Source organism: Prinia subflava, chromosome 3 (genome assembly GCF_021018805.1).
Source record: "Prinia subflava isolate CZ2003 ecotype Zambia chromosome 3, Cam_Psub_1.2, whole genome shotgun sequence".
Classification (NCBI taxonomy): Eukaryota; Metazoa; Chordata; class Aves; order Passeriformes; family Cisticolidae; genus Prinia; species Prinia subflava.
Genome location: NC_086249.1, coordinates 47,660,364 through 47,680,770, shown reverse-complemented (window position 1 = coordinate 47,680,770; position 20,407 = coordinate 47,660,364). Strand labels below are relative to the sequence as shown.

Genomic DNA, 20,407 nt, shown 5'->3' with positions numbered 1-20,407 from the left:
TAGCTGTTTTGATTCTAACCTCTGCAAAAGAAGTATATAGTGTAATATGTCAACTAGTAAGATAAATAAAGAATAACAGTGATTTACAGACATATATAAAAGATGTTTTTGGAGCTTATATGCACTGCTCCATTCAGGAGAAATGCTTTTGTAGAGCCCTCTGAGAGCATCAAAGACAAAACCCAACTACCACTGAAGAAAATCTTTTTTTTTTCTGCAGACTTAGGTGATAAGTAACAGGACAGAAGTGTATTGCAATTAAATTAAAAACACAGGAGAAGAAACAAGTATTTCCCTTTATTAAGATATACCTGTTTACCTTACAAGCTATTAATATGTACATGGAAATTATAGATTAAATATTAATAATAAGCAAATACTTGATCATGAAGCAATTTATATTGTTGTAACTCATTTGGAAGATTATAAATTTGAGCTGGGGGGGACTGACTTCCAAGAATTCCAGGTTGTTTTTAAAACAATTAACAGCAAGATAATACAGTATGAAAAGTGATCACAAGAAACGTGTCTTCGTAATATATATCTTATGTTATTCTTACTCCTTGGCCAGCTGTACGTTGGTTGGTTTTGCTCCAATAGGTATCCCATATTTGTGCAATGTGTTGTATAAAATTTCACGCATTTCATTGTTGTAGGAGTCAAAGTCAAATACGTTTCGAACAACATTTGCGAGTCCTTCAGATGGAAATCTCTGCAAAGAAACAGACCGACAAATTTCTTTGAGTGACTATCTATTAAGTTACAGCATGTCATGATGTACTTCTAAAATGAACAATTGTAACAGTAGCTTTGATTGACAGACAAGTGCTGAAGCAATCTTTACTTTTCATTTTCAGGACATCATTTCAAGTCAGAATGAAATTACTGACATTTAACTTGGTTTAAACAAAAAAAGCATGTGACAATTATTTAACACCAAACACCATTAATGGTTCAAAGAATTACTTTCATCATACACATAATAAGATGGTGTAATCATTGAAGAATATAATTAATACTAGCTTGTATTTTTAAAATTTGCTTTCTGTAAACCATGAAGATCTGACATAAAGACACACATTCATGTACTTCATTCATATAATTAAGAATCCTGACTCTTATGTTGAATAATATTGAATGTAGAGAAGAAGATAATACACTGCTTGGCTAACAAAAACTATTTTAGGTCATGATGGATTTGAGTAGACACAGACATTCACTTAAGATTCACAAACTTTTATTTTTTTTCTTAGGGAAAAATACTAGTTGCAATGTGCTATGTACATTTTAAAACCTCAAATATTTATCAGACTTTCATTAGTATCTTTAAAAGAAATTAAAGTTTTATTACTGTGCTGGACTGGTTGGGGATGGGGAATTACATGGTTGGATGGTTGCATCCAGAGGGTAGTGGTCAATGGCTCAAGGTCCTGATGGAGCTGTGTGACAAATGGTCACTACAGACTTTGGTGGGTCTGCACTGGGACCAGGAATGTTTAGTATCTTCATCAATGAAACAGTGGGATTAGTACACCCTCAGAAAATTTGCAGATGATACCAAGCTGACTGATCCAGCTATCATGCTTGTGGGATGGAATGCTGTCTGGAGGGACCTGTTTGGAGGTGGAGAAGTGGGGCCACAGGAATTTCATGAGGTTCAGCAAGGCTGTATGCATGGTCTTGCACCTGGGTTGGGATAACCACTGGTATCAGCATAGGCTGGAGGATGAACAGATCGAGAGCAGCTCTGACAAGGACTTGGGAGTGCTGGAAGGTGAGAAGTTGGACATGACCTGGCAATGTGCACTTGCAGCCCAGAAAGCCAAACGTGTGCTGGGCTGCACTGCAAGCAGAGCAGGGCGAGGGAGGGGATTCTGCCCCTCTACTCTGTGCTGGTGAGACCCCACCTGCAGGGCTGCATCCAGTTCTGGGGGTCCCAACATAACAAAGACATGAACCTGCTGGATTCAGTCCACAGGAGGGCCTCAAAGATGATCAGAATACTGGAGCACCTCTACTGTGAAGACAGGCTGAGAGAGTTACTAACCCTGGAGAAAACTTAAGGAGACCTTATAACATCTTATAGTACCTAAAAGGGGTTATAAGAGAGATGGAGAGGGACTGGAAGGGGACGTAGAGATAGGACGGGGGGATGGCTTTAAACAGAAAAAGGGCAGATTTAGATCAGGCATTAGGAAGAAATTCATTACTATCAGGGTGGTGAGTCACCGGCATAGGTTGCCCAGAGAAGTTGTGGATGCCCTGTTCCTGAAGTGCTCAAGTACAGGTTGGATGGGGCTTTGAGTAACCTAGTCTAGTAGAAGATGTCCCTTCCCACAGCAGCAGGGTTAGAACGAGAATATCTTTTAGGTACTTTCCAGACAAAACTATTCTAGGATTCTATAAGTTAAAATAAGAGAAATAAAGAATTTTTAATATCACAAAACTACTCAGAGCAATTGGTGTAATTTATTAAAAAAGCAACTGAGGTGGAAGATCCCAAGCTGGAGTAGGTATATGCCAAAAGGAGGCTGTGATCTCTGACTGTGGGAAGCCCACACTGGAACAGGCTCCTGGCAGGACTTGTGGCCCTGTGGGGAGAGAAGCCCCCACTGGAGCAGGTTTGCTGGCAGAATATGTGGAAGGGTCCCAGGCTGGAGAAGCTCCTGCAAACTGCAGCCAGTGGGAAGGCCTCACAATAGAGAAGCTCATGGAGGACTGTCTCCTACGGGAGGGACCCCACGCTGGAGCAGAGGAAGTGAGGAGTTCTCCCCCTGAGGAGAAAGTGATGGCAGAGACAATGTGTGAAGAACCGATCACAGCCTCCGCTCCCCATCCTCTTGTACTGCTGATTGGGAGGAGGTAAAGAAAGGCAGGAGTGAAGTTGAACTTGGGAATAAGAGAGGAGCAGGGAGCAGGTGTTTTCAGATCTGTGTTTATTTCTCATCTTCCTACTCTGATTTGATTTGCTATAAATTAAACCAATTCCCTCAAGTGAAGTCTGTTTTGCCTGTTACAGTAATTGGTGAGTGATCATCTACAGGTGTTTCATTGTATTTTCTCTTCCCAGCTGAGGAGGAGAGTGAGAGAACAGATTTAGTGAGCACCTGGCATCCAGCCAGGGTTAGCCCACCACAGATGCTAATGGAGCAAACCAAATAAAAAGAATTAAAAAAAATTATCCACTTGCTGTATATCCCAGAACTTTACTGCTTAACTGATTTATTTTATCCTTTTTTATGGCAAGAAATGGGAGTGAGAATCTTTCTATTTAAAAATGTCTCACTCTTTCTCTACAGACCCTTCATTCAAATACTAGATCTTTCAAGGACCTAAATGCTTCCATCTCAGTATGGCACATTTACAGTGATGAACATAAACTTGTGAAGAGGTATTTTAGGAACCTGTAGTCTTAACTGGTTTCTTCCCCATCAGTGAGTTAGGCTGGTACAGAGAACTTGAAAAAAAGACTCAAGTGTCAGAGAAGTTTATAAATGTACTAAAAATACAGACATTTGAATACTGATTAAAAACTAAACCAGAAGAAAACAGAAGATTTTCAGATTTTTTTTGACCTGTAGTCTTAATCAAATATCAGCATTAGTTTAATATTTTCCCAACTTCATAAGTATCTGATCTCTGTAATATAATACATGTGACATGAGCAATACTAAAATTAGCTAGTCACTGTGACTGTGATAGACCAGAATACCACTGCTAAATTAAGCTAGAACAAACCCTTTTTTATCTGTGGTGTACATGGCACAGAATATTTTAGTACTAGTATTGCTATAAAAGCATGTTAAACTCTGTTCTGCTTTTTAAACCCGTCTATGAGGGATCTATTAGAAGTTCTGCATCATTACAGCTTAGCAAAATACAAGTTATTGTGAGATAATATAAAATTGTTCCACAGCCTGTGCCATCCTTATTACAATGTCCAGTTCTTACTGAATGAAACAGCTACTAAACTAATTTTCCCATCAGCTATTGTAACTAAACACTGTATAAACATTTCACATGTAAGGTAAATTGAAAAGTTTGTGACAATGTTTAGTAGTGAAAGTGCTAACTGCTGTATTTTAAAATGCACCTTGGAGTCAAAAGTAGGCATCATTCCGAAAGAATATTTATATGATGAATACTGCGTTTTCTCTGTTCTTGTCACAACCAACACACTGGCACCAAGCTAGCTAGCTCACTCATGAACTACACTTTCACCTGCACTAGGTACTGCAGAAATCTTGGTCAAGTACTTCAAATAATATCCAGTTTTCCTTACAAGTCTCCAAGTATGTCCACAGTTTTCTGAATCACTGCGTAACTTCTGACATCAATACACTTTTCTGCAATGAATTGCCTCAATAGTGCCATGCCTCTCATATCAGCAGGACTTCATCAACAATTTCCTGAGGTATAACAGATGGCTTCTGGGATCACAAGCCACTTGTACAAAGGTCCTCTACTTCAGTAATTAAAAAAAAAAATCACAACTGTCTTGTTTCAACCAGAACAAATCCAATCCCTTTTTAATAACTGCTTGGACAACTGCTTACTGAAGAAAGGAAATGACAATTCACTTAAAGGGAGAAAAAGACAAGAAAACCCAAAAGAGATTGAATGTTTGGGGTTTAAATTGAACATTAAAAAAATTATTTGGTTTCTATTGATTTTTAAAATGAGATTACTAGAGAAAATATTGATCTCTTATCAGTCTGTCTAGTTGTCATTCACTGATTCTTCCCCTTACAAGTAACACTTCTGTGTGTACCTTAGATTATTTTCACAACTTAGATTCTTAGCTATTCCTTAAAATAGCAAGTAATACAGTTTTTTGCCTTCAACAATTTTATATTTTTATTTATATATTGTATGCTTTATTTGATAGAGAATTTGACTGGGTGAAAGAGCCATATTTTTATGGATCTAACATTCCAGGAGGATATGTATTGCTACAGTCTGTGTAACAGCTACAAGGAAAATTGTAATTTTCTACTAGAAATCAAGAATCTTAATTCAAACATGCTATACCAATGAGGTCTACTGTACTACCACTGCCCTGAAAAGAAAGTGATAAATTATCTGGTATTCAGTCTGTAATGAGTCCAGACATTTTCTTTTAGACTTCTACCTTGTGTTCTCCCTAACACCCACTTCCCTATGTATCTTGGTATCTTTCAGATATGTGACTATTTTCCATCCTGCCAGCAACATCTCAAAGGCCCACCCTGCACACTCCACCAGATCTCTGCCTACCTGCTCATTCCTCTGTGCTCCCTGCATCCACCCCTGATGCCCTTTCACTGAATGTTGCCAGCTCTTCCTGTGCCTCCTCAGTTGTCCTTCAGCAGGGCCAGAAGCACCATATTTATGGCTCATCCTGAGTGACAGACATACTAATGGACTAACCAGTACTCATGTCTTTAGTGGGCATCATCTACTGCCAAACAAAACACCTGAATTCTCCCCCTGCAATTTCAATCAGTTCCTCTCTGTCACATAGCACTGATTTTGATTAAACCAGCAGAAACCTAATTATCTTTGAAAATTGATAACTGAGATCCATTGTGACTGGCCAAAAGGGTAAAGGTTATTAGGCAGCAAAATGAGAAGATTATTCATAAGCCTGTTGAGAAGGTTATTTGATAAGCCTAGTTTCCTTTTGAAACTAGGCTGAATATAAAAAAACAAACAAACTCCCAAACAAACAAACAAACAAACAGACAGACAGAATAAAACCCAAAAAGTGCACTATCTTACCACAAAAGCTTACTGAAAAGGCATTCAGACCTGATGATGAGTAGACTTCAGGTCCAGAAGGTTTCTTACTGCTTGAAAATTGTTATAACTTGTGCCTACTATTAGGAATCAATCTCAGATATAAACAAGAAAGATGACCTATAAGAAAAAAATCTAAGCTTTCCAAAACTAAAAAAGAGTTAGTAAAAAAGCTATTGCCATTTTATCTAGACTAATGTGGCTTTCCCGATTAACACCTACCAACGTCTCATGAAAAACAGCAGATTAGATTGCAGAGCAGCAGTCATAGCATTCCCTGGTTACAGGCACCTTATGGTAGCCCAACAGAGTAAGGGCTGAGCTTCTGAGCTTAACCATAAGCTACTATTAACATAATGACTTTTGACACTGACAGTCTGAAAACTGGAGGCGAGCAAGACAAAAAGGCTGTATCCAGGTCACCTGCCAACTAGAGCTGCAAGACCCAAATTTCCCAGTACAGTATGTGAGGAAGAAAAGTTGCAGCAATCAAGTTAAGTATCTGCATTAGACAACTCTTTCTATGCCTGCACTTTTGGGTCTTCAAAATAGTTTGTTGTCTCAAGCATCACCAAAAAAACCTTTCCCTAGGAAAAAGTTAGTATAGAGGCAACCTAGCTCTGAGCACAGGATCTAAGCTGCAACTAAATTACTACATTTTCCCTACTTGCATAATCTTCATGGGGAGGATCATCTTGTAACTGCACTCTCTGTGTGTATCCTAAGTGCTGAAGATCCCAATAAGTCAGTCAGAGATTAGCCTAACAATATGCTGATAGCATAGCAATCAGTATATTTTTAACTGACTAGTCCTGATACTCAGATGTGCTCTCAGACAGCAGTAATCAAAAGCAATTTTTTTCCTCCAGAACATCCAACCTTTTTGTACACAAGCAAAAAATTCCAAAATTATGTGAAAGAAATCGACACAACAGTGCAAAGAGAGCAGGGCTGTGGAACTGCTGTAAGGGAAATTTTTTAACAGCATGACTAACTTCCCTCCTTCCTTCCTAAGGACCAGAAATTTTATTGACTCATTTCCCTCCTTCCTCTTTATTCTCTACCTGAAGACCTAAAAGTTTCTTACTTTGGAATAACCACTATGTTCATATTCATTGTTTACATTTGGCTACTCCTATTTTTTTTATTATTCAGATTGAAAAGCAAGTTACAGTAAACAAAATGTTGCATTCTTGCTGGGAGACTGGGATCTTGAAAATAAATGTTATAAAACAAGTCAAAGATGCATGTTGGAGATGTATTTGGATATTTGCACTTTGAAAAAGGTGATAGCTTAGCAGATGAGAAGCTTCCCTACTGAACTGCACCTGAAGTCCAGGTTAAAGTGACTGTACTAGTCTGCTTAAGTGGAGGAGACAGAAGCAGACAGTAAGAGCCCTTAACTCAATTAGCAATGCAGCTCTTTCAATCTTCAATTAGATGCTGTTCACACTCTAATAAAACAAGAATTAAGTCTTATGTTTCTCCACTGGTTACCAACAGAAATTACTACAACTTCAGGTTACTTGGAGAGAGATGATGAAGGAAAGAAGCTTGGAAGGAAGGTAGGAACAGCAGAAAGGTATGAAGACAAAAAGGAGTTCATTTTGCAAACACCCAAAAAATTAGCTTGTCAGTAGCACAGTACATATTCCTCAAGTCTGTAATTTTTCCACTCTCATTTTGAATGTAACTGTGTGTTCAGAGATCAGCATGTACATGTTCTATCAGCTTGGTAAACAAATACCTATCAGCTGGTAATGGATCCTGATAGACTGCTTTGCTTATGTGTTCATCTGGATTCCTCAGCCTTTAGGTCTAAATCTTTTTAACCCTTAGTACAAAGTTACAGAGCATTATTTTTTCTTTATGTTATTGATATCATAGTAGTACCAGTTTGTCTTGAGATCTTCTTGCACTCTAGAGACCACGGAGCACAAAAATCTATTCTCCCCAGAGCACAAAAATCTATTCTCCCCAGAAATCTGGATGAAGATTTTTAAAAGCAGTAATTTCAATCTGCAGGATCAGAATGTCCATGTACATGGCTGACTGTGTGTGAATATGTTCATGACCACAAACACAAAACTATCATGCAGCCCTGCTAGGCTATGCAGTATAAAACATAGAAGCAGTAGGTCAAAATTCATGAGAAACTATATTTTAATTGTATTACTTACATTAATTTCCACTATTTTTTTAAAACTAGGATTCAATAATTCAAGAAACGGTTGACAAATTAATAAATTACCAACTTTAAGATTATAAACAGAACAAACTAAAAGGACTGCTATTTCAAAGAACATTAAGACACCTTTTATATCAAATATTTCAGCCAAAAAACATCCTTCAATTTGTAAAGATAGAAGTCAGACTTTACTGTAATATTTAAAAACCAGACCATCATGAAATCAGAATTCACAATTTTACAGTTAAATGTGTGTAGGAAGTAATCATGACTCCTTCATATTTCCTTGGTGAGTTGTTATCCATCTATTTGCCTTAGAAAAAATCCACTATGGATGTATTATTGTTATGCAGCAGGAAATGTTGTTTCACAGGAAAGGATTAAATCCACAAAATTTATAGCAGAATAAAATGAATAGTTGCACTGTCCTGGAAGTATTATATGTTGAGTAAGGAATTGTATAATGAGGGTCAGAATGAACATTGCACACTGTACTCACAGTATGCGATTTTTTTCTCACACAGTAGAAAAACAGACTTACAGGGTTTATTTCTATCCATAAATAAATATGTAGGAAAAAAAATCTGCCCATGCACCTCTGTCATCCTTACCCTCTGACTGAATATCTGAATATTATGTTCCTTTCAAAATGTAAATTTTTTCCTAAGAACTAAATAAAAATGCATGAACAATAATAGCATCTTTTTTCTAAAACCTTCAGGCTTTAAAAAATTAGTATTGATGAACTCAAGTTTTCAATTAAATCTGATGTACTGTACCTGTAAATGTTTCACAATGTTCACAACTTCTCTAGTTGAATAGGGGTAGTTGATAATTCCTTGGTCAGCTAAGCTCCTGAGCTCTCCAAAAGCAGCTACCAGCTTCTGCAGAGTCGCCTCTGGAACATCGGGACCATACTGTTTAAGCATTGCCAGTTCTGACTGTGGCTTGGGATTATCAACAGCATGGCAACTAAAGATGTCACCTACAAAAAACCCACAAAGTTAAGTCATTTATAAAGAAGTAGCATCACAACAGCCCCTTTAAGTTTAATACAGCACCTTTAATAGAAAAGATATGACTCAAAAGAATGCTGAGAACCAAGTTGCTAAAACTGTGAAAAATGTGAAGTACAAACTATGAAGAACACCGAGGTTTCTGGAAACACAGAGATCTCTCCTGTCATTTTAATGGAACTGATTTCAGGAGGGAAAAATTACCTTCAAGAAGAAACACAAGTCAAATGAGTGCAGGAAGAAGTAAGAGAAAAAAAACTTTAAGAAAACATAACTGGTTGAATGGAACTTATTTGTGAACCCCTTCAAAACAACATAGAGTGCAGGGAAATCTTGAAATGCAGGAAGGCCCTAAAGCAAACCCAGTTAAGAGGTCTAGAGAAAATACTGAATTTATCTTATCTTTTCTCCCTGCCTGTCTTAAACTATGGTAAGAAATTCGGCATGATATTCCTTCCATACATTGGCATTATACTTATCCCAATCATATAACCTATAAATCAAGTTTATTCACAAAAATTCTCTAAACAGTTGTACAAAGCTTTAAAGAAGCATGATCACATCAGCAGAAAGAGAACTTGAATTAAAAGCAGAAGAAACCCTAAGCTGGAAAAACAGTATCAATAAAGAACCTCAAAATCTCAACCACACTTCTGCCATGTGGATCAAAAGCAGTAAACACTGGGATGATTGGTTTTGTTTAAAGGGTACATTTAAGGCAGGAAATTAGGCTATGAAAAAGAAATACACTACAATAAATTCTCTTGGGGCAACATAGCTTGCTGAAATTCAGAGCCAAAGTTTCAGACAGAGAATGTCCATTCAGTGAATTCACCTGAAAACCAAAGAACAGCCAGGTAATATGGAACTGGGTTTGCACCTGCTTTTTTGAGTATGTAATTTCTTGCAGAATAAGCATTAGGGCCAAAGTTAATAGGCAAAACCATATAAATTAGGTTCCTGCATATAAATGGCCAAGCTAACATAGATAATACAGTCAGTATAGTCTGGAGGGTATTCAATTCACAGCCATCACATAACAATGCTAAAACCTTGCCAGAGGCCCACTTAAACTAACACTGGAATATAAGGAGCAATGGATGCTTCACTACTTTCCCTTATGCAACTTAATTTCTTGCTTTTGCTGTGAGATGAAGCTCTAGGGATTCTTTGTTGATACACAGAATTTCTGGGAACTACCAGAGGCTTTCCAAAATAAGTTTTCTGTTGTTATGAAAATTATTGATGTGCTATTTGGACAGCCTCACGTAACACTGAGATTAACTCAGTATCTTGTCAAATATATGTATTTTACTAAGGCTGTCATACACGGCTATATGCATGGAGAATCAAATGAGGATTATGAAGCAGGTAGCACAGTGCTAGCAGCAAAAAATACAGTAACCTTTACTGGTGAAAGGAAAGAAAAGAACCATCCATCAAGCTACCATCTCTTGTACCAAACAGGACAGCACATGAGCTGTGGCTTGTTTGATATGGGGAAAAAGATAGTGAGCAGTTGAGAGAGATGTCAGGTGTCAAGCTTACAGTTGATTTGTTTGCTGTATTTGTATACCTTCTGTCTGCAATGTCCATCCACATCCCATAAGACAAAATAATTTTAACAGAAATGATCACATACAGCTTTTCCCCTCCTGGCAAGTTTGGGCACTTTTATTAAGATACATAAATTTACATGATAGTCTTAGTGTCTTATGTGAAACAAAGTATCAGTAGGGATAAGGGACCCTTCTCCTCAAAATCTAATTAATAAAGACAGATATTCTATTAGTCAAGTTTATTAAAGATCATAAATTAATATGAATCACTTACCTAATGTGCCAAAAAAGTCATTACCCAGGAAAGGAAATCCAGGCCTATTTGCCAGAACTATCATTCTAAAATCAGGATGAATAGCTATTACATTTTCTCTCCCCTCTACATGAGCATGATCTGGAAAAAAATGAAATGTATTACTTGCATATTTAAGCTTTGCAATACTGCATGAATGAACATAAATAGATTAGGTGAAGAATTCTTAGAAGAAAAATTCTTCTAATTCAATTATATTCTTCTTAGAATTAGAAGAACAGTTAGAAAAAAAAGGCTCAATAGCTTCTTACATGTCATTCAACTGAGTTTCCTAGGTTTCATTTCAAAGTTTCATAGTTTGTTTCATAAAAATCTAACCAAAGTGTTTAATTGAAAAAACATAAAAATGCATCCACTGTTCTTGGGGTGCAGACTACCTGTCCCCTTTATATTTAATTTCACTGAAATGGTGATGCCAATGGTGAATAAAATGTGATTTTATACAGGTCTGACATTATTTGATCTGGGAAGACAGGACTGAAACTCTTCCTGGTTACTACAAAAATTTGTGAGAAGACAGAGATACATTATTTAACAGATGTGAAGACTTGGTTCTCCAAAACTACTCAGACTGGCCCCATTGAGAACCTTGTTCCCTTTCAGCAGGATTCCAGTGGTACATGGTGTTTGGTAATCATTTACCTGCCTCTAAAATACTACAGTAATTATTAGGACTGGCTAGCAAAATATCTTAGAATACACCCACCTAGAGTTTATAAGGACAAACAAAATTCAGGTGTGGCATGTGAGTGTTGAATGATTGCTGCACTCAAACATTATTCCCAATGCTGTTAAAATGAAACTAGTTGCATAAAGTATGGTATCTAGCACCATCCAGAAAGACCATCAAATATGGCCTTTATTTGAAAAATAATGAAAAAAAATTATTTCCTGAAATTCAGATGAGTTAAATTCCACCAAATTACAGATGCTCTCATCCTGCAGGATCTATTTAAATAATGAAGCAAGCATATAATCAAGTAAGCATTAGATAAAACCATTAACAGTTTGACCCTAGGTATACTCGTATCTTCATTCTAGACACAATCAAATGATTCTCCAGCTGTCAGGATGGGCATAACCAAGACTGTAATTTTCTCAACTAGATTTTTATTTCTTATGGTGAATGAGAAGCAGAGAGGTCAAGATACACTTTGCTGGATTCAGGATTTTTTTTTAATTCTTCAGCAAAATACACAAGAATGCTAATTTAAGTAAACTTTTGTGGCTAATGGAAAAGTAGTAAAAAAAATGACTAAATTCTTTAATTGTGAACTTTTTATCAACCAACAATTTATCCATTTGGACTGTTCTGTGTTGCTACTGAGCAATGTAATTGCTGAAAACCAGCAACATGTTACATTTTACTGAAAACAATGAAAACGCTTTCACTCTACTTACTGGCAACAATTCGCCTTCCATCTGACAAAACCATTTCCCCACTTTCTACTAAAGTTTTTAAGATACAGGTAACGTTTGTTGGTGCTTTGTCCGCCTCATCAATTACCAAAATATGTCCGAACTTCACTGCTTTTACCTAGAAGAGAAAGGAATCATCACTACCAACCAAAACCCTATGAGGAGCTGCATTACTGATTTCTCAGTGAGCAGCAGCGACACCTTGGTGGCACTGAGACAAGAAAGGGACTCAGAACAGGGATAAGCTGTGACCAAACCACAACAGAAGGAAGAGGAGGCAGGTGAGACAAGAAAGTTGGGTGTTTCCACTTCTCCTGGATAGGGACGGAAAGGGGTGGGCTGGGGAGGGGAGTGAGGAGCCTGACTGTGAAGGACTTGGAGTGCAGACAGAGAAGCACAAAGCCAGTTTGCATTTAGATTGTCAGCATGTAGCTGAAAGAACAGAAGAATGGCTGCAACAGCTGTTTGGAGCCCAACTTAGCATGTAGGTGTGAGGTGCTACAGAGGAGAAGGAGGCAAATACCACTCTACCAGTTAGAATGTGTCAGGTTAATAATAAATTATTTTCCATAGTCATTTTGTGTATGGGGACTCCCAAGATTATCATCTTATTCACATTCGGCTTAGCAAATGTGACAAAATAAAAATTAATAAAATGTTTGCTACTATGCTCACTCACTGTGTCATGAAAAATCAAGGCATCAACATTATAAATCAAAACCATTTCCAAATATAAAATCCAAGTGCCACTACTTACCAGTGGTGAATCTTCATATATAATAAGACCATCCTTTACAGAAGGTTGTAGGGTAAGGCTTTGTACAGTGGTATCCCTGAAATGTGGAAAAGCAGGTGGTATTAATTAGAAATACACAGGAATTTAGTTACAATAAAATGCAAAATTAATAAATAAAAAACTGACTAGTGACTTTTTCCTAAGAGGAAAAGATATCTTTTTTTAGAATATTTGAATAACTGGGAACAACAGTCTGCCAGCTTAGTGGTCAAAAGTGAATATCCCTGCCTCTGCCAGGACTCTCACAGTAGTTCTCCATTTCTCATAAACCCTGAAAACAAAACCATTGAGAAGTATTTCTTGTATGCAGGCACATTATTGATGATACTATTTCCAGTTAAGTATGCTGAAACTGTCATTTATGTGACAAACAGGAATTGTTACTGTTTTAGCTGTTCTCCACACATCATGATGCAAAAACCCCTACAAACAAACAAATCCAACAACCAATCATGTGGAATTCTTAAAATCAATTATTTTTAGCTCTATTGAGCTCTACTGGCTTGCGACATTTCATCTCATGAACAGTATAAGCTCTTAGATGGGACAGAGGCTTCAGTAGCAGAATTTCTTTCTGAAATTTTATTTGTGTTTGAATTGCTGAATTACCTTGTCTTCTAATTTAAAATAGTGCTAATTAAAATCTGTAATGAGAATATTCCTTAACTTCCACTATTTTCATCTATTTTAACCACCACAAAATGTACAGATAAATAAAAAACACTTGCAATTCAGAAAGGTGAAACAATAGATATCACCACAATGGATTCCCCTACATAAATTATGTCCATAACCTAGGGAAAGCCCTTCCTGATTGTATAAAATACTTGCCCAGACTTTTGTTAAGATCTGTATAATTAACCCCATTTACTTTGGGGTTCAGAGGGATCAAAGAGCTAGAGAATGATCCAGAGGTTGGTCATGACAGAAGGTCCTCATGACTCCCATGCTGTCATGGGCAACAGGAAATTCAATCTTAGGGCAAATTGGTTTTGTCACCCCTTTCCTCCTGTATTTCAAAATTTGGATTAATCTGTGTCAAAAGACTGATGGGCCGATCACAGGACAAAATGCATCAGGAGAACCTCTCTTAACGCTGCTAGAGATCCACATACTGGCCCATTGGCAAGGTTGGTCACCTTTGCACTATATGTGACATTTGGTGCAACAAAAATCTCTTCTTACCTTTCACAGCTGTGCTGTGTAACAAAACTGCTTGCTTAGGCCTAGCTGACTCACTCTTCCAAATATCCACTTAGTTCTATCTTTAATTTTGCAACACCTTGTAAAAACCAACAATTCTGATAAGCTCCATGGGTACAGGAAATCAAACAGTACTGTTTGCAGCACACTATTAAGTGGCCAGCTTCCAATTACAGTTTTAAACTGAGAGCATAACTTGCACATTTCCTTTATTTGAAACTGCTGTCAGCAGGATTTGTGTCCCTAATAACTAATATTTTCTTGTTTAGCTTTAAGCCCACAGTTGATTTATCCCACAGTTTCCATGCACAGGAATAAAGCAGAGGGCAGAGAGATTTCTAATGTTTAACTACTTGATCTGAACTTCAGTCCAGAAGGGGAAAGGTTACAAAGATGGGACCACCTTCACTTCATTTAATCCTGTCACATGTAGGCAACCCCACCCCAAATAGTTATATTAACATTGTATTCACTTGCAATATAAAACTTTTTAAATCACTAAAATAAGCAGTAGCATTTATCTATTACCTTAGAAATTCTACCACAGACACAAAAACAAAGCTTCTACTGTCTAACCAATTTATACGGGCAGAGAAATCAATAACAGATCCAAAAATAACAACAAACCAATGATATTTGTTTCTTGAACACAGATTATTTAAAGACTGAATACTCAGATTGTATGTATCAGCCTCCCTCCACTATAAGTTAACATTTCTGGTTCAAGCCTATACAGTTGCAGATGCAGAAGAATTTTAAAATGTGTAAACGAAATGCTAGAGTATATGGAGGTCACAGTCACTGGTACTAATTAGTCAGAAATAACTCAAAGAAAAAATCTGAGGAATTAATACAAGGTAAAAAGGGGAAGAATTTGTCAAATTTGAACTGTGATATCTTCAAAGTAATAGAAAGGTGAGAAAATGAGAGGACCTGAGGATAGCACAGGCCAAGAATAATGTATAGGATGATGCATTACAGGATGCTTTACAGATCATAAATTTGCACTTAAGGAAATAATGCATGGAAAATAATAAAGTGAACAGAATACATCAGGAAATGAAGATCTCTAGAGATGCTATGGATGGTCACAGGTGATGACAAAAAAAAAGAAAAATGGTGTTTTACTGGAACATGAAACAGTATTTTGCTTTTGCTGAGCGAGTTAATCCTCTGGCTCTGCAGAGATTACTTACAACCTCTTAATATGGAATGCGAAGTTGTGATTAGTATTCCATAATAGTCAGCAGCCCACACAAATCCTTAGGATGATCTCATTCTTCAGAGAAGATTGAATTGACATATTTTTTGTGAAAATAAACACTACAAGAGTTTACTGTTCATTTAAGTGCTATTACAAAAGTAGCATAATCAGAAAAAATACAGAAGCTATCAAACTAAAATAAAAATTGCCATCTTGAATCTATCTTCTAATTTTTTTTTCTTATTTTATCTCTCTTCTGTTTAATTGATAGTCAGCCTTAATATTTAAGGAAATATATTGGGGGATTTGCAATGTATTACAGAAGTTAAATGTAAGTCAAATATTAATTCTATTGGCTTGATAATATAAGCATGTGCAAAACTCCTGTATTTGCTTAGGCTATTACATTCAAACATGTATCTATGAATGATTTTACAAGGGTTATTATAGATTAATGTTATTTTCCTTTCAGGATCATATGCTGTACACTTATATATCATTAATTTCTGTTCTTCAGAAACCCACCATGACATAAACATGTAAAGAATGGCTAAAAATAAACTGTCTCCTTACGGTTTTTTCTTAAATTTCCACTTTGCAATGAATTATGTAAATGTAAAGGCACTGAAAAATAGAAAGCTAAAAACACACTAAGTCTGAAATATTTTTGAACAACATGGCAAGCAGCATTTCCTAAATGTAAAATATGTCTGGCACTCAAAATTCCCACAGGAAAGGAATTAAAAACTCCAATTTACTTTCACTTAGTAATAATAGCACCTTAATATTAGCTAACTGGCTCTAACAAAGACATGAATACCAAAACCTCCTAATTTCATCACATTTAGTACCCAAGATGAAAATGTCTCACACAAAAAAGCAAGACTGTAGGAATGTAGAAATGAGTGAGAAAAACTGTCTGACATACTGTCATCTTACTCAACTGACCTGAATTTGACTTCACCTCATTGTAAAAGAAAAATATGAAAAGCTCCCCAACGCCTTTCCTAAGAATGTACTTTTACATGTTCCATTTAAAAAGGAAAAAGAAAAAAAAATACTACTGAAATACAGCAACTCCTCTGACAGGACCACTCAATTCATAATAGGACTTCTGACAATTCTTCTCATGTTTATTAGCTCATTTCACTGTCTTTTATTTATTTTTTGCTACTGCTGCATTATTTACCCTAAAGGCAGCTGTTTCTGAGGTCTGCAGACTGACTCAAACATACTACTGTGACAGTTTCTGTTTCACTGACAGCAACGCCTTCCTCCTGGAGAAGAACCATGAACTGTGCCAGGAGAAATTCCCATCAGCCTCAGAGAGTTAGATTTTTACCCTCTAGTTTAACAAAAGGCGTTCCAATGCTTAATTTAAGACTTGAATACCAGGAAGGCTTATGCCCAAATACAGGACACAATGTCAGGGCCCCAGCTAACATCACAGTCACATTCCCTGGAGTTACTCCATCTTGACAAGTACAGAAGAAGACAGTCCTGGCTTCTGTGTGTACTTACACTGAGGCTAAAAGGGTAAAAGATTATTTGTGCAAGGTAACCCTGTGTTTTAGGAGTCTCTGCTCATGGTAACAAGGTTACATAAACCAAGCTCAGGTTTGGCCTTCTGATTTACCACACGAAACTTTATGGTAGTTGAAAGGAAAAATCAGAGATGCAGAATGTATGCTCTAGAAATTCTTCTTCATTTCTGTGAGGCATCTATTATCTAAATACCTATGTACATAGATATGCATTTCTTCTCAATTACATGTCAATCACACATGAATATACCCATCTGTTGTGACCTAATTTTGAAGAGTATTTGAAAAATAATTAGTCCAAAGGCCATTTGCAGCTGTTAATTGGTCAGTTAATCCACTCATGGATTATCTTGATGAAGAGCAGGCAATCCCAACACAAAGAATCAATCTCCATGATTTCGACATTTACAAATTAATTTCTTTAGCCAACCTATCACAGAGTCATTCCATTGCATGATCTGACTGCTATGTTTAGGACATTCTGAAATATCTGAAAAGCCAAGCAGATGTTTCATTGCTCTGTTAAAAACAACCCTATAAAGGCTTTTTGACTTATTCGTATGCACTGATAATTAAATCCATCTTTTTTTTTTTCCCTGCTAGGCTGTAACAGCTACTCAGCGGGACATAAGTTTGTTTAAAATGCAAGAAATTATTTTGACTATAAAGGTACTCACTACTCAATGTGACTGCAGGTGGCAGAAGAAAGGTCAAAGGGAGTTATGCTTTATTCATATTATATGCTCTAATCTGAAGTTACACAATTACTTGTATGTGATCCATCTGCCAAAACAAGATGCAAAATTCACTCACCCTAACTGTGAAATCCGTAAGTGGAGAAACAGGACACCCTGCAGCCTCCCTTATTGCTTGTAAGAATATATTTGAGTAAACGGTGAGAAACTCTTCAGTTTTAGAGGAAAATGAAACAACAGGGTCTTCTAACCTGAGCTATTTCTCCATAACAGCTATGCAGCAGAATATTAAAGCTGAATTCAATTCCTTCAAAAAAGACAAATGAAGTAGCTTTCTAACACCTGGAATCTGACAATAACAGAGCTAGTCAGCCAGCTTATGAAAAGCTAACACTGGAAACATTGACTAGCATGAAATCTTGGAAGCTTAGCATTGCAACTCTGTATTGGCTGAAAATGAATTTAAGAAAATGGGTAAAAAACATGTGAAAAAACCCATGAAGACACCTATTATATAGTTAATGCACTCACTGCTTCACAACATAAATCTTCATGACAAAAATGTGTCATCTTATTACTTATTTCCAAACATGACCTACATAAAGAATAAAGCACACGCTATAAAGGACAATTTTAAAAGAAAATAATCTAAACATTCATGACTCATGAGGAAAAATTACCTAGGCTTTTGTTTTGTGGCTGCCAACAAACAAAAGCACAACACAACACCCCCACCCCCTGCCTTTGCTGTGTTCAACTGAAATAAACCAGTGCAGCTATAGAACACCTCCTTCAACAGCCCACTACATCTTTTCTGTACTGTTCATTTTAAAAAACAGACTTGCAGAGCTACATCAGCATTTGAATTATTTCATGTGGTCCTATGTTCTTTCAAGAGATGACAATAAAATGCAATTCTGAGAAGAAATAAACTATAATTCTAGTATCCACCTTTGTCTTGGGCAAAGGAAGCTGAAACAACTTTTTAAATTAGAATTTATAAAATCTGAAGTCAATAAAGCTGAAAGGGTAGTTTTAAATTATCTCAAGAGGGGAAACAGATAATTAGATTTTATACTGATTACATGTGCTGAAAAAGAGGGAAAGAAAATTAAGATCTAAAGATTAATGCACCGTTTGTAGTAAGTATTGCTTGTAGGGACACCATAAGCTCATTTTCCTACCCCAAACTCCCCATTAATTAGATTGTTAAAGATCACAGCAAAATTACATTTGTTTTGAAAAGGATAACATATGCAAACGCAGGTAAGTTTTGGAAAAAAGCTCATCAGATTACTGTAATTTAGTAGGGAACTAGAAAAGGCACAACACAAAATGCAGTAGATTTTTAAAATAAGCTCTGTATCACACTTTCCAATAATCATTCACTAGAGTAAATATAGTAACTCTGACAGGAAGATATGATATCAAATCAAGATGTGATAAGCAAATTCTTTGAAAGGAAATGTTTTGGGACACATAGAACAAGGCAGTGTCATATCTTGAAAGAGAAGAGTAAGATCATCAGATACAAAATAGAATTTCAATAGCAGTTAGTATTCCATTGGCAGTGTCAAACATCACATTTACAACAAAGAGAAATTGGTGTAGTGTATATGTAAATGCTTAGAAAAATAAGTTATCTCAACTTGTACAAAAAAAGATATCACATGGAGAATTAAGACTTAACATCGCCAATTTAGGGGTAAAACCTGTTTTATCAAAAGCCAAAGAAGAAAAACTTCCTACATTCCCCATTTTCATGAAAAAGCAACACATCATATTTATAAGCTGTTCTAACATTTTTCACTTCACAGAGAACAAAACACTCATACACTAAAAAACATTCCCTCTTTTTGTCATCTCTCTCTATGAAGATTCATATTCTCTTTTTCACAATAAACTAATTTCCTAGAAGATTATTTTCTTGATACATAGAAAGAGAACAATGGAATGGAACCAATCATTTCACATCCGCAGATTCACTGAGGTTTTGAGCAGCAGAAAATCCATTCATAGCCATCAATAAATTATTGATGTAGATTACACTGCAGTCTACACATCAAAAGCTTCTATTTCTGTAAGTGATGGTGATGTTCTTATGCAGATCTATACACTGAAAACATTCGAGTTGAAGCTGACTAGCTTTATTTATCGTGACTTCAGTGGCCACATCTCTAGTAGCCCAGAGGAGGGATCCAGTTCTCCTACTAGGTAAGAGTAACCAAGTTCCCATCACAACAGAAAAGGATAAGTACTCTTTATTCCCGATCACTTTCAGTTGTATAGAGGAAAGTCTACAGTGACAGATAGTTTGCAGAGGAGATTGTGGGCTCCAAATTTTGCATTTGCTTCAGATAATCTGTCATTGACACAGCATGAAGCTGGAAAAATCTGAGAAACTTCTGTTTAACAATCACTCATTATTTACATGCATATCATAACAATAAATAAATGATCTAGAAGCTATCGAATTTATTCTCATTAACACACTGTGTTCTGAAAACAATGTTTAGTCTGAAGCTGTTTCTCAATTCTCAGAGCTTTAACTACTGTTACTACTATCACATTTGATCATCAGCTAAGGACAGTGCAAATAGTCCCCTCCCATGATTATATAATTTTATGAAGATAAGATAAACTCATTTTAGTGTTTTTTTTTTTTTTTTTTTTTTTTTTTTTTTTTTTTTTT

General features: G+C 36.3%; 1 protein-coding gene across 2 annotated transcripts in view; it reads right to left on the bottom strand.

Moving 5' to 3' along the window:
• The window catches only part of VWA8 (von Willebrand factor A domain containing 8), a 178,181-nt gene that overhangs the window by 71,411 nt on the left and 86,363 nt on the right, over positions 1-20,407 (bottom strand). For both annotated transcript variants that reach the window (XM_063392166.1, XM_063392167.1), the window contains exons 22-26: positions 13,031-13,106; positions 12,256-12,391; positions 10,816-10,935; positions 8,746-8,951; positions 561-712 (exon numbers count right to left, since the gene is read on the bottom strand). In XM_063392166.1, the coding sequence (XP_063248236.1) occupies positions 561-712; positions 8,746-8,951; positions 10,816-10,935; positions 12,256-12,391; positions 13,031-13,106 (690 nt within the window). The remainder of the gene's footprint in view (positions 1-560; positions 713-8,745; positions 8,952-10,815; positions 10,936-12,255; positions 12,392-13,030; positions 13,107-20,407) is intronic.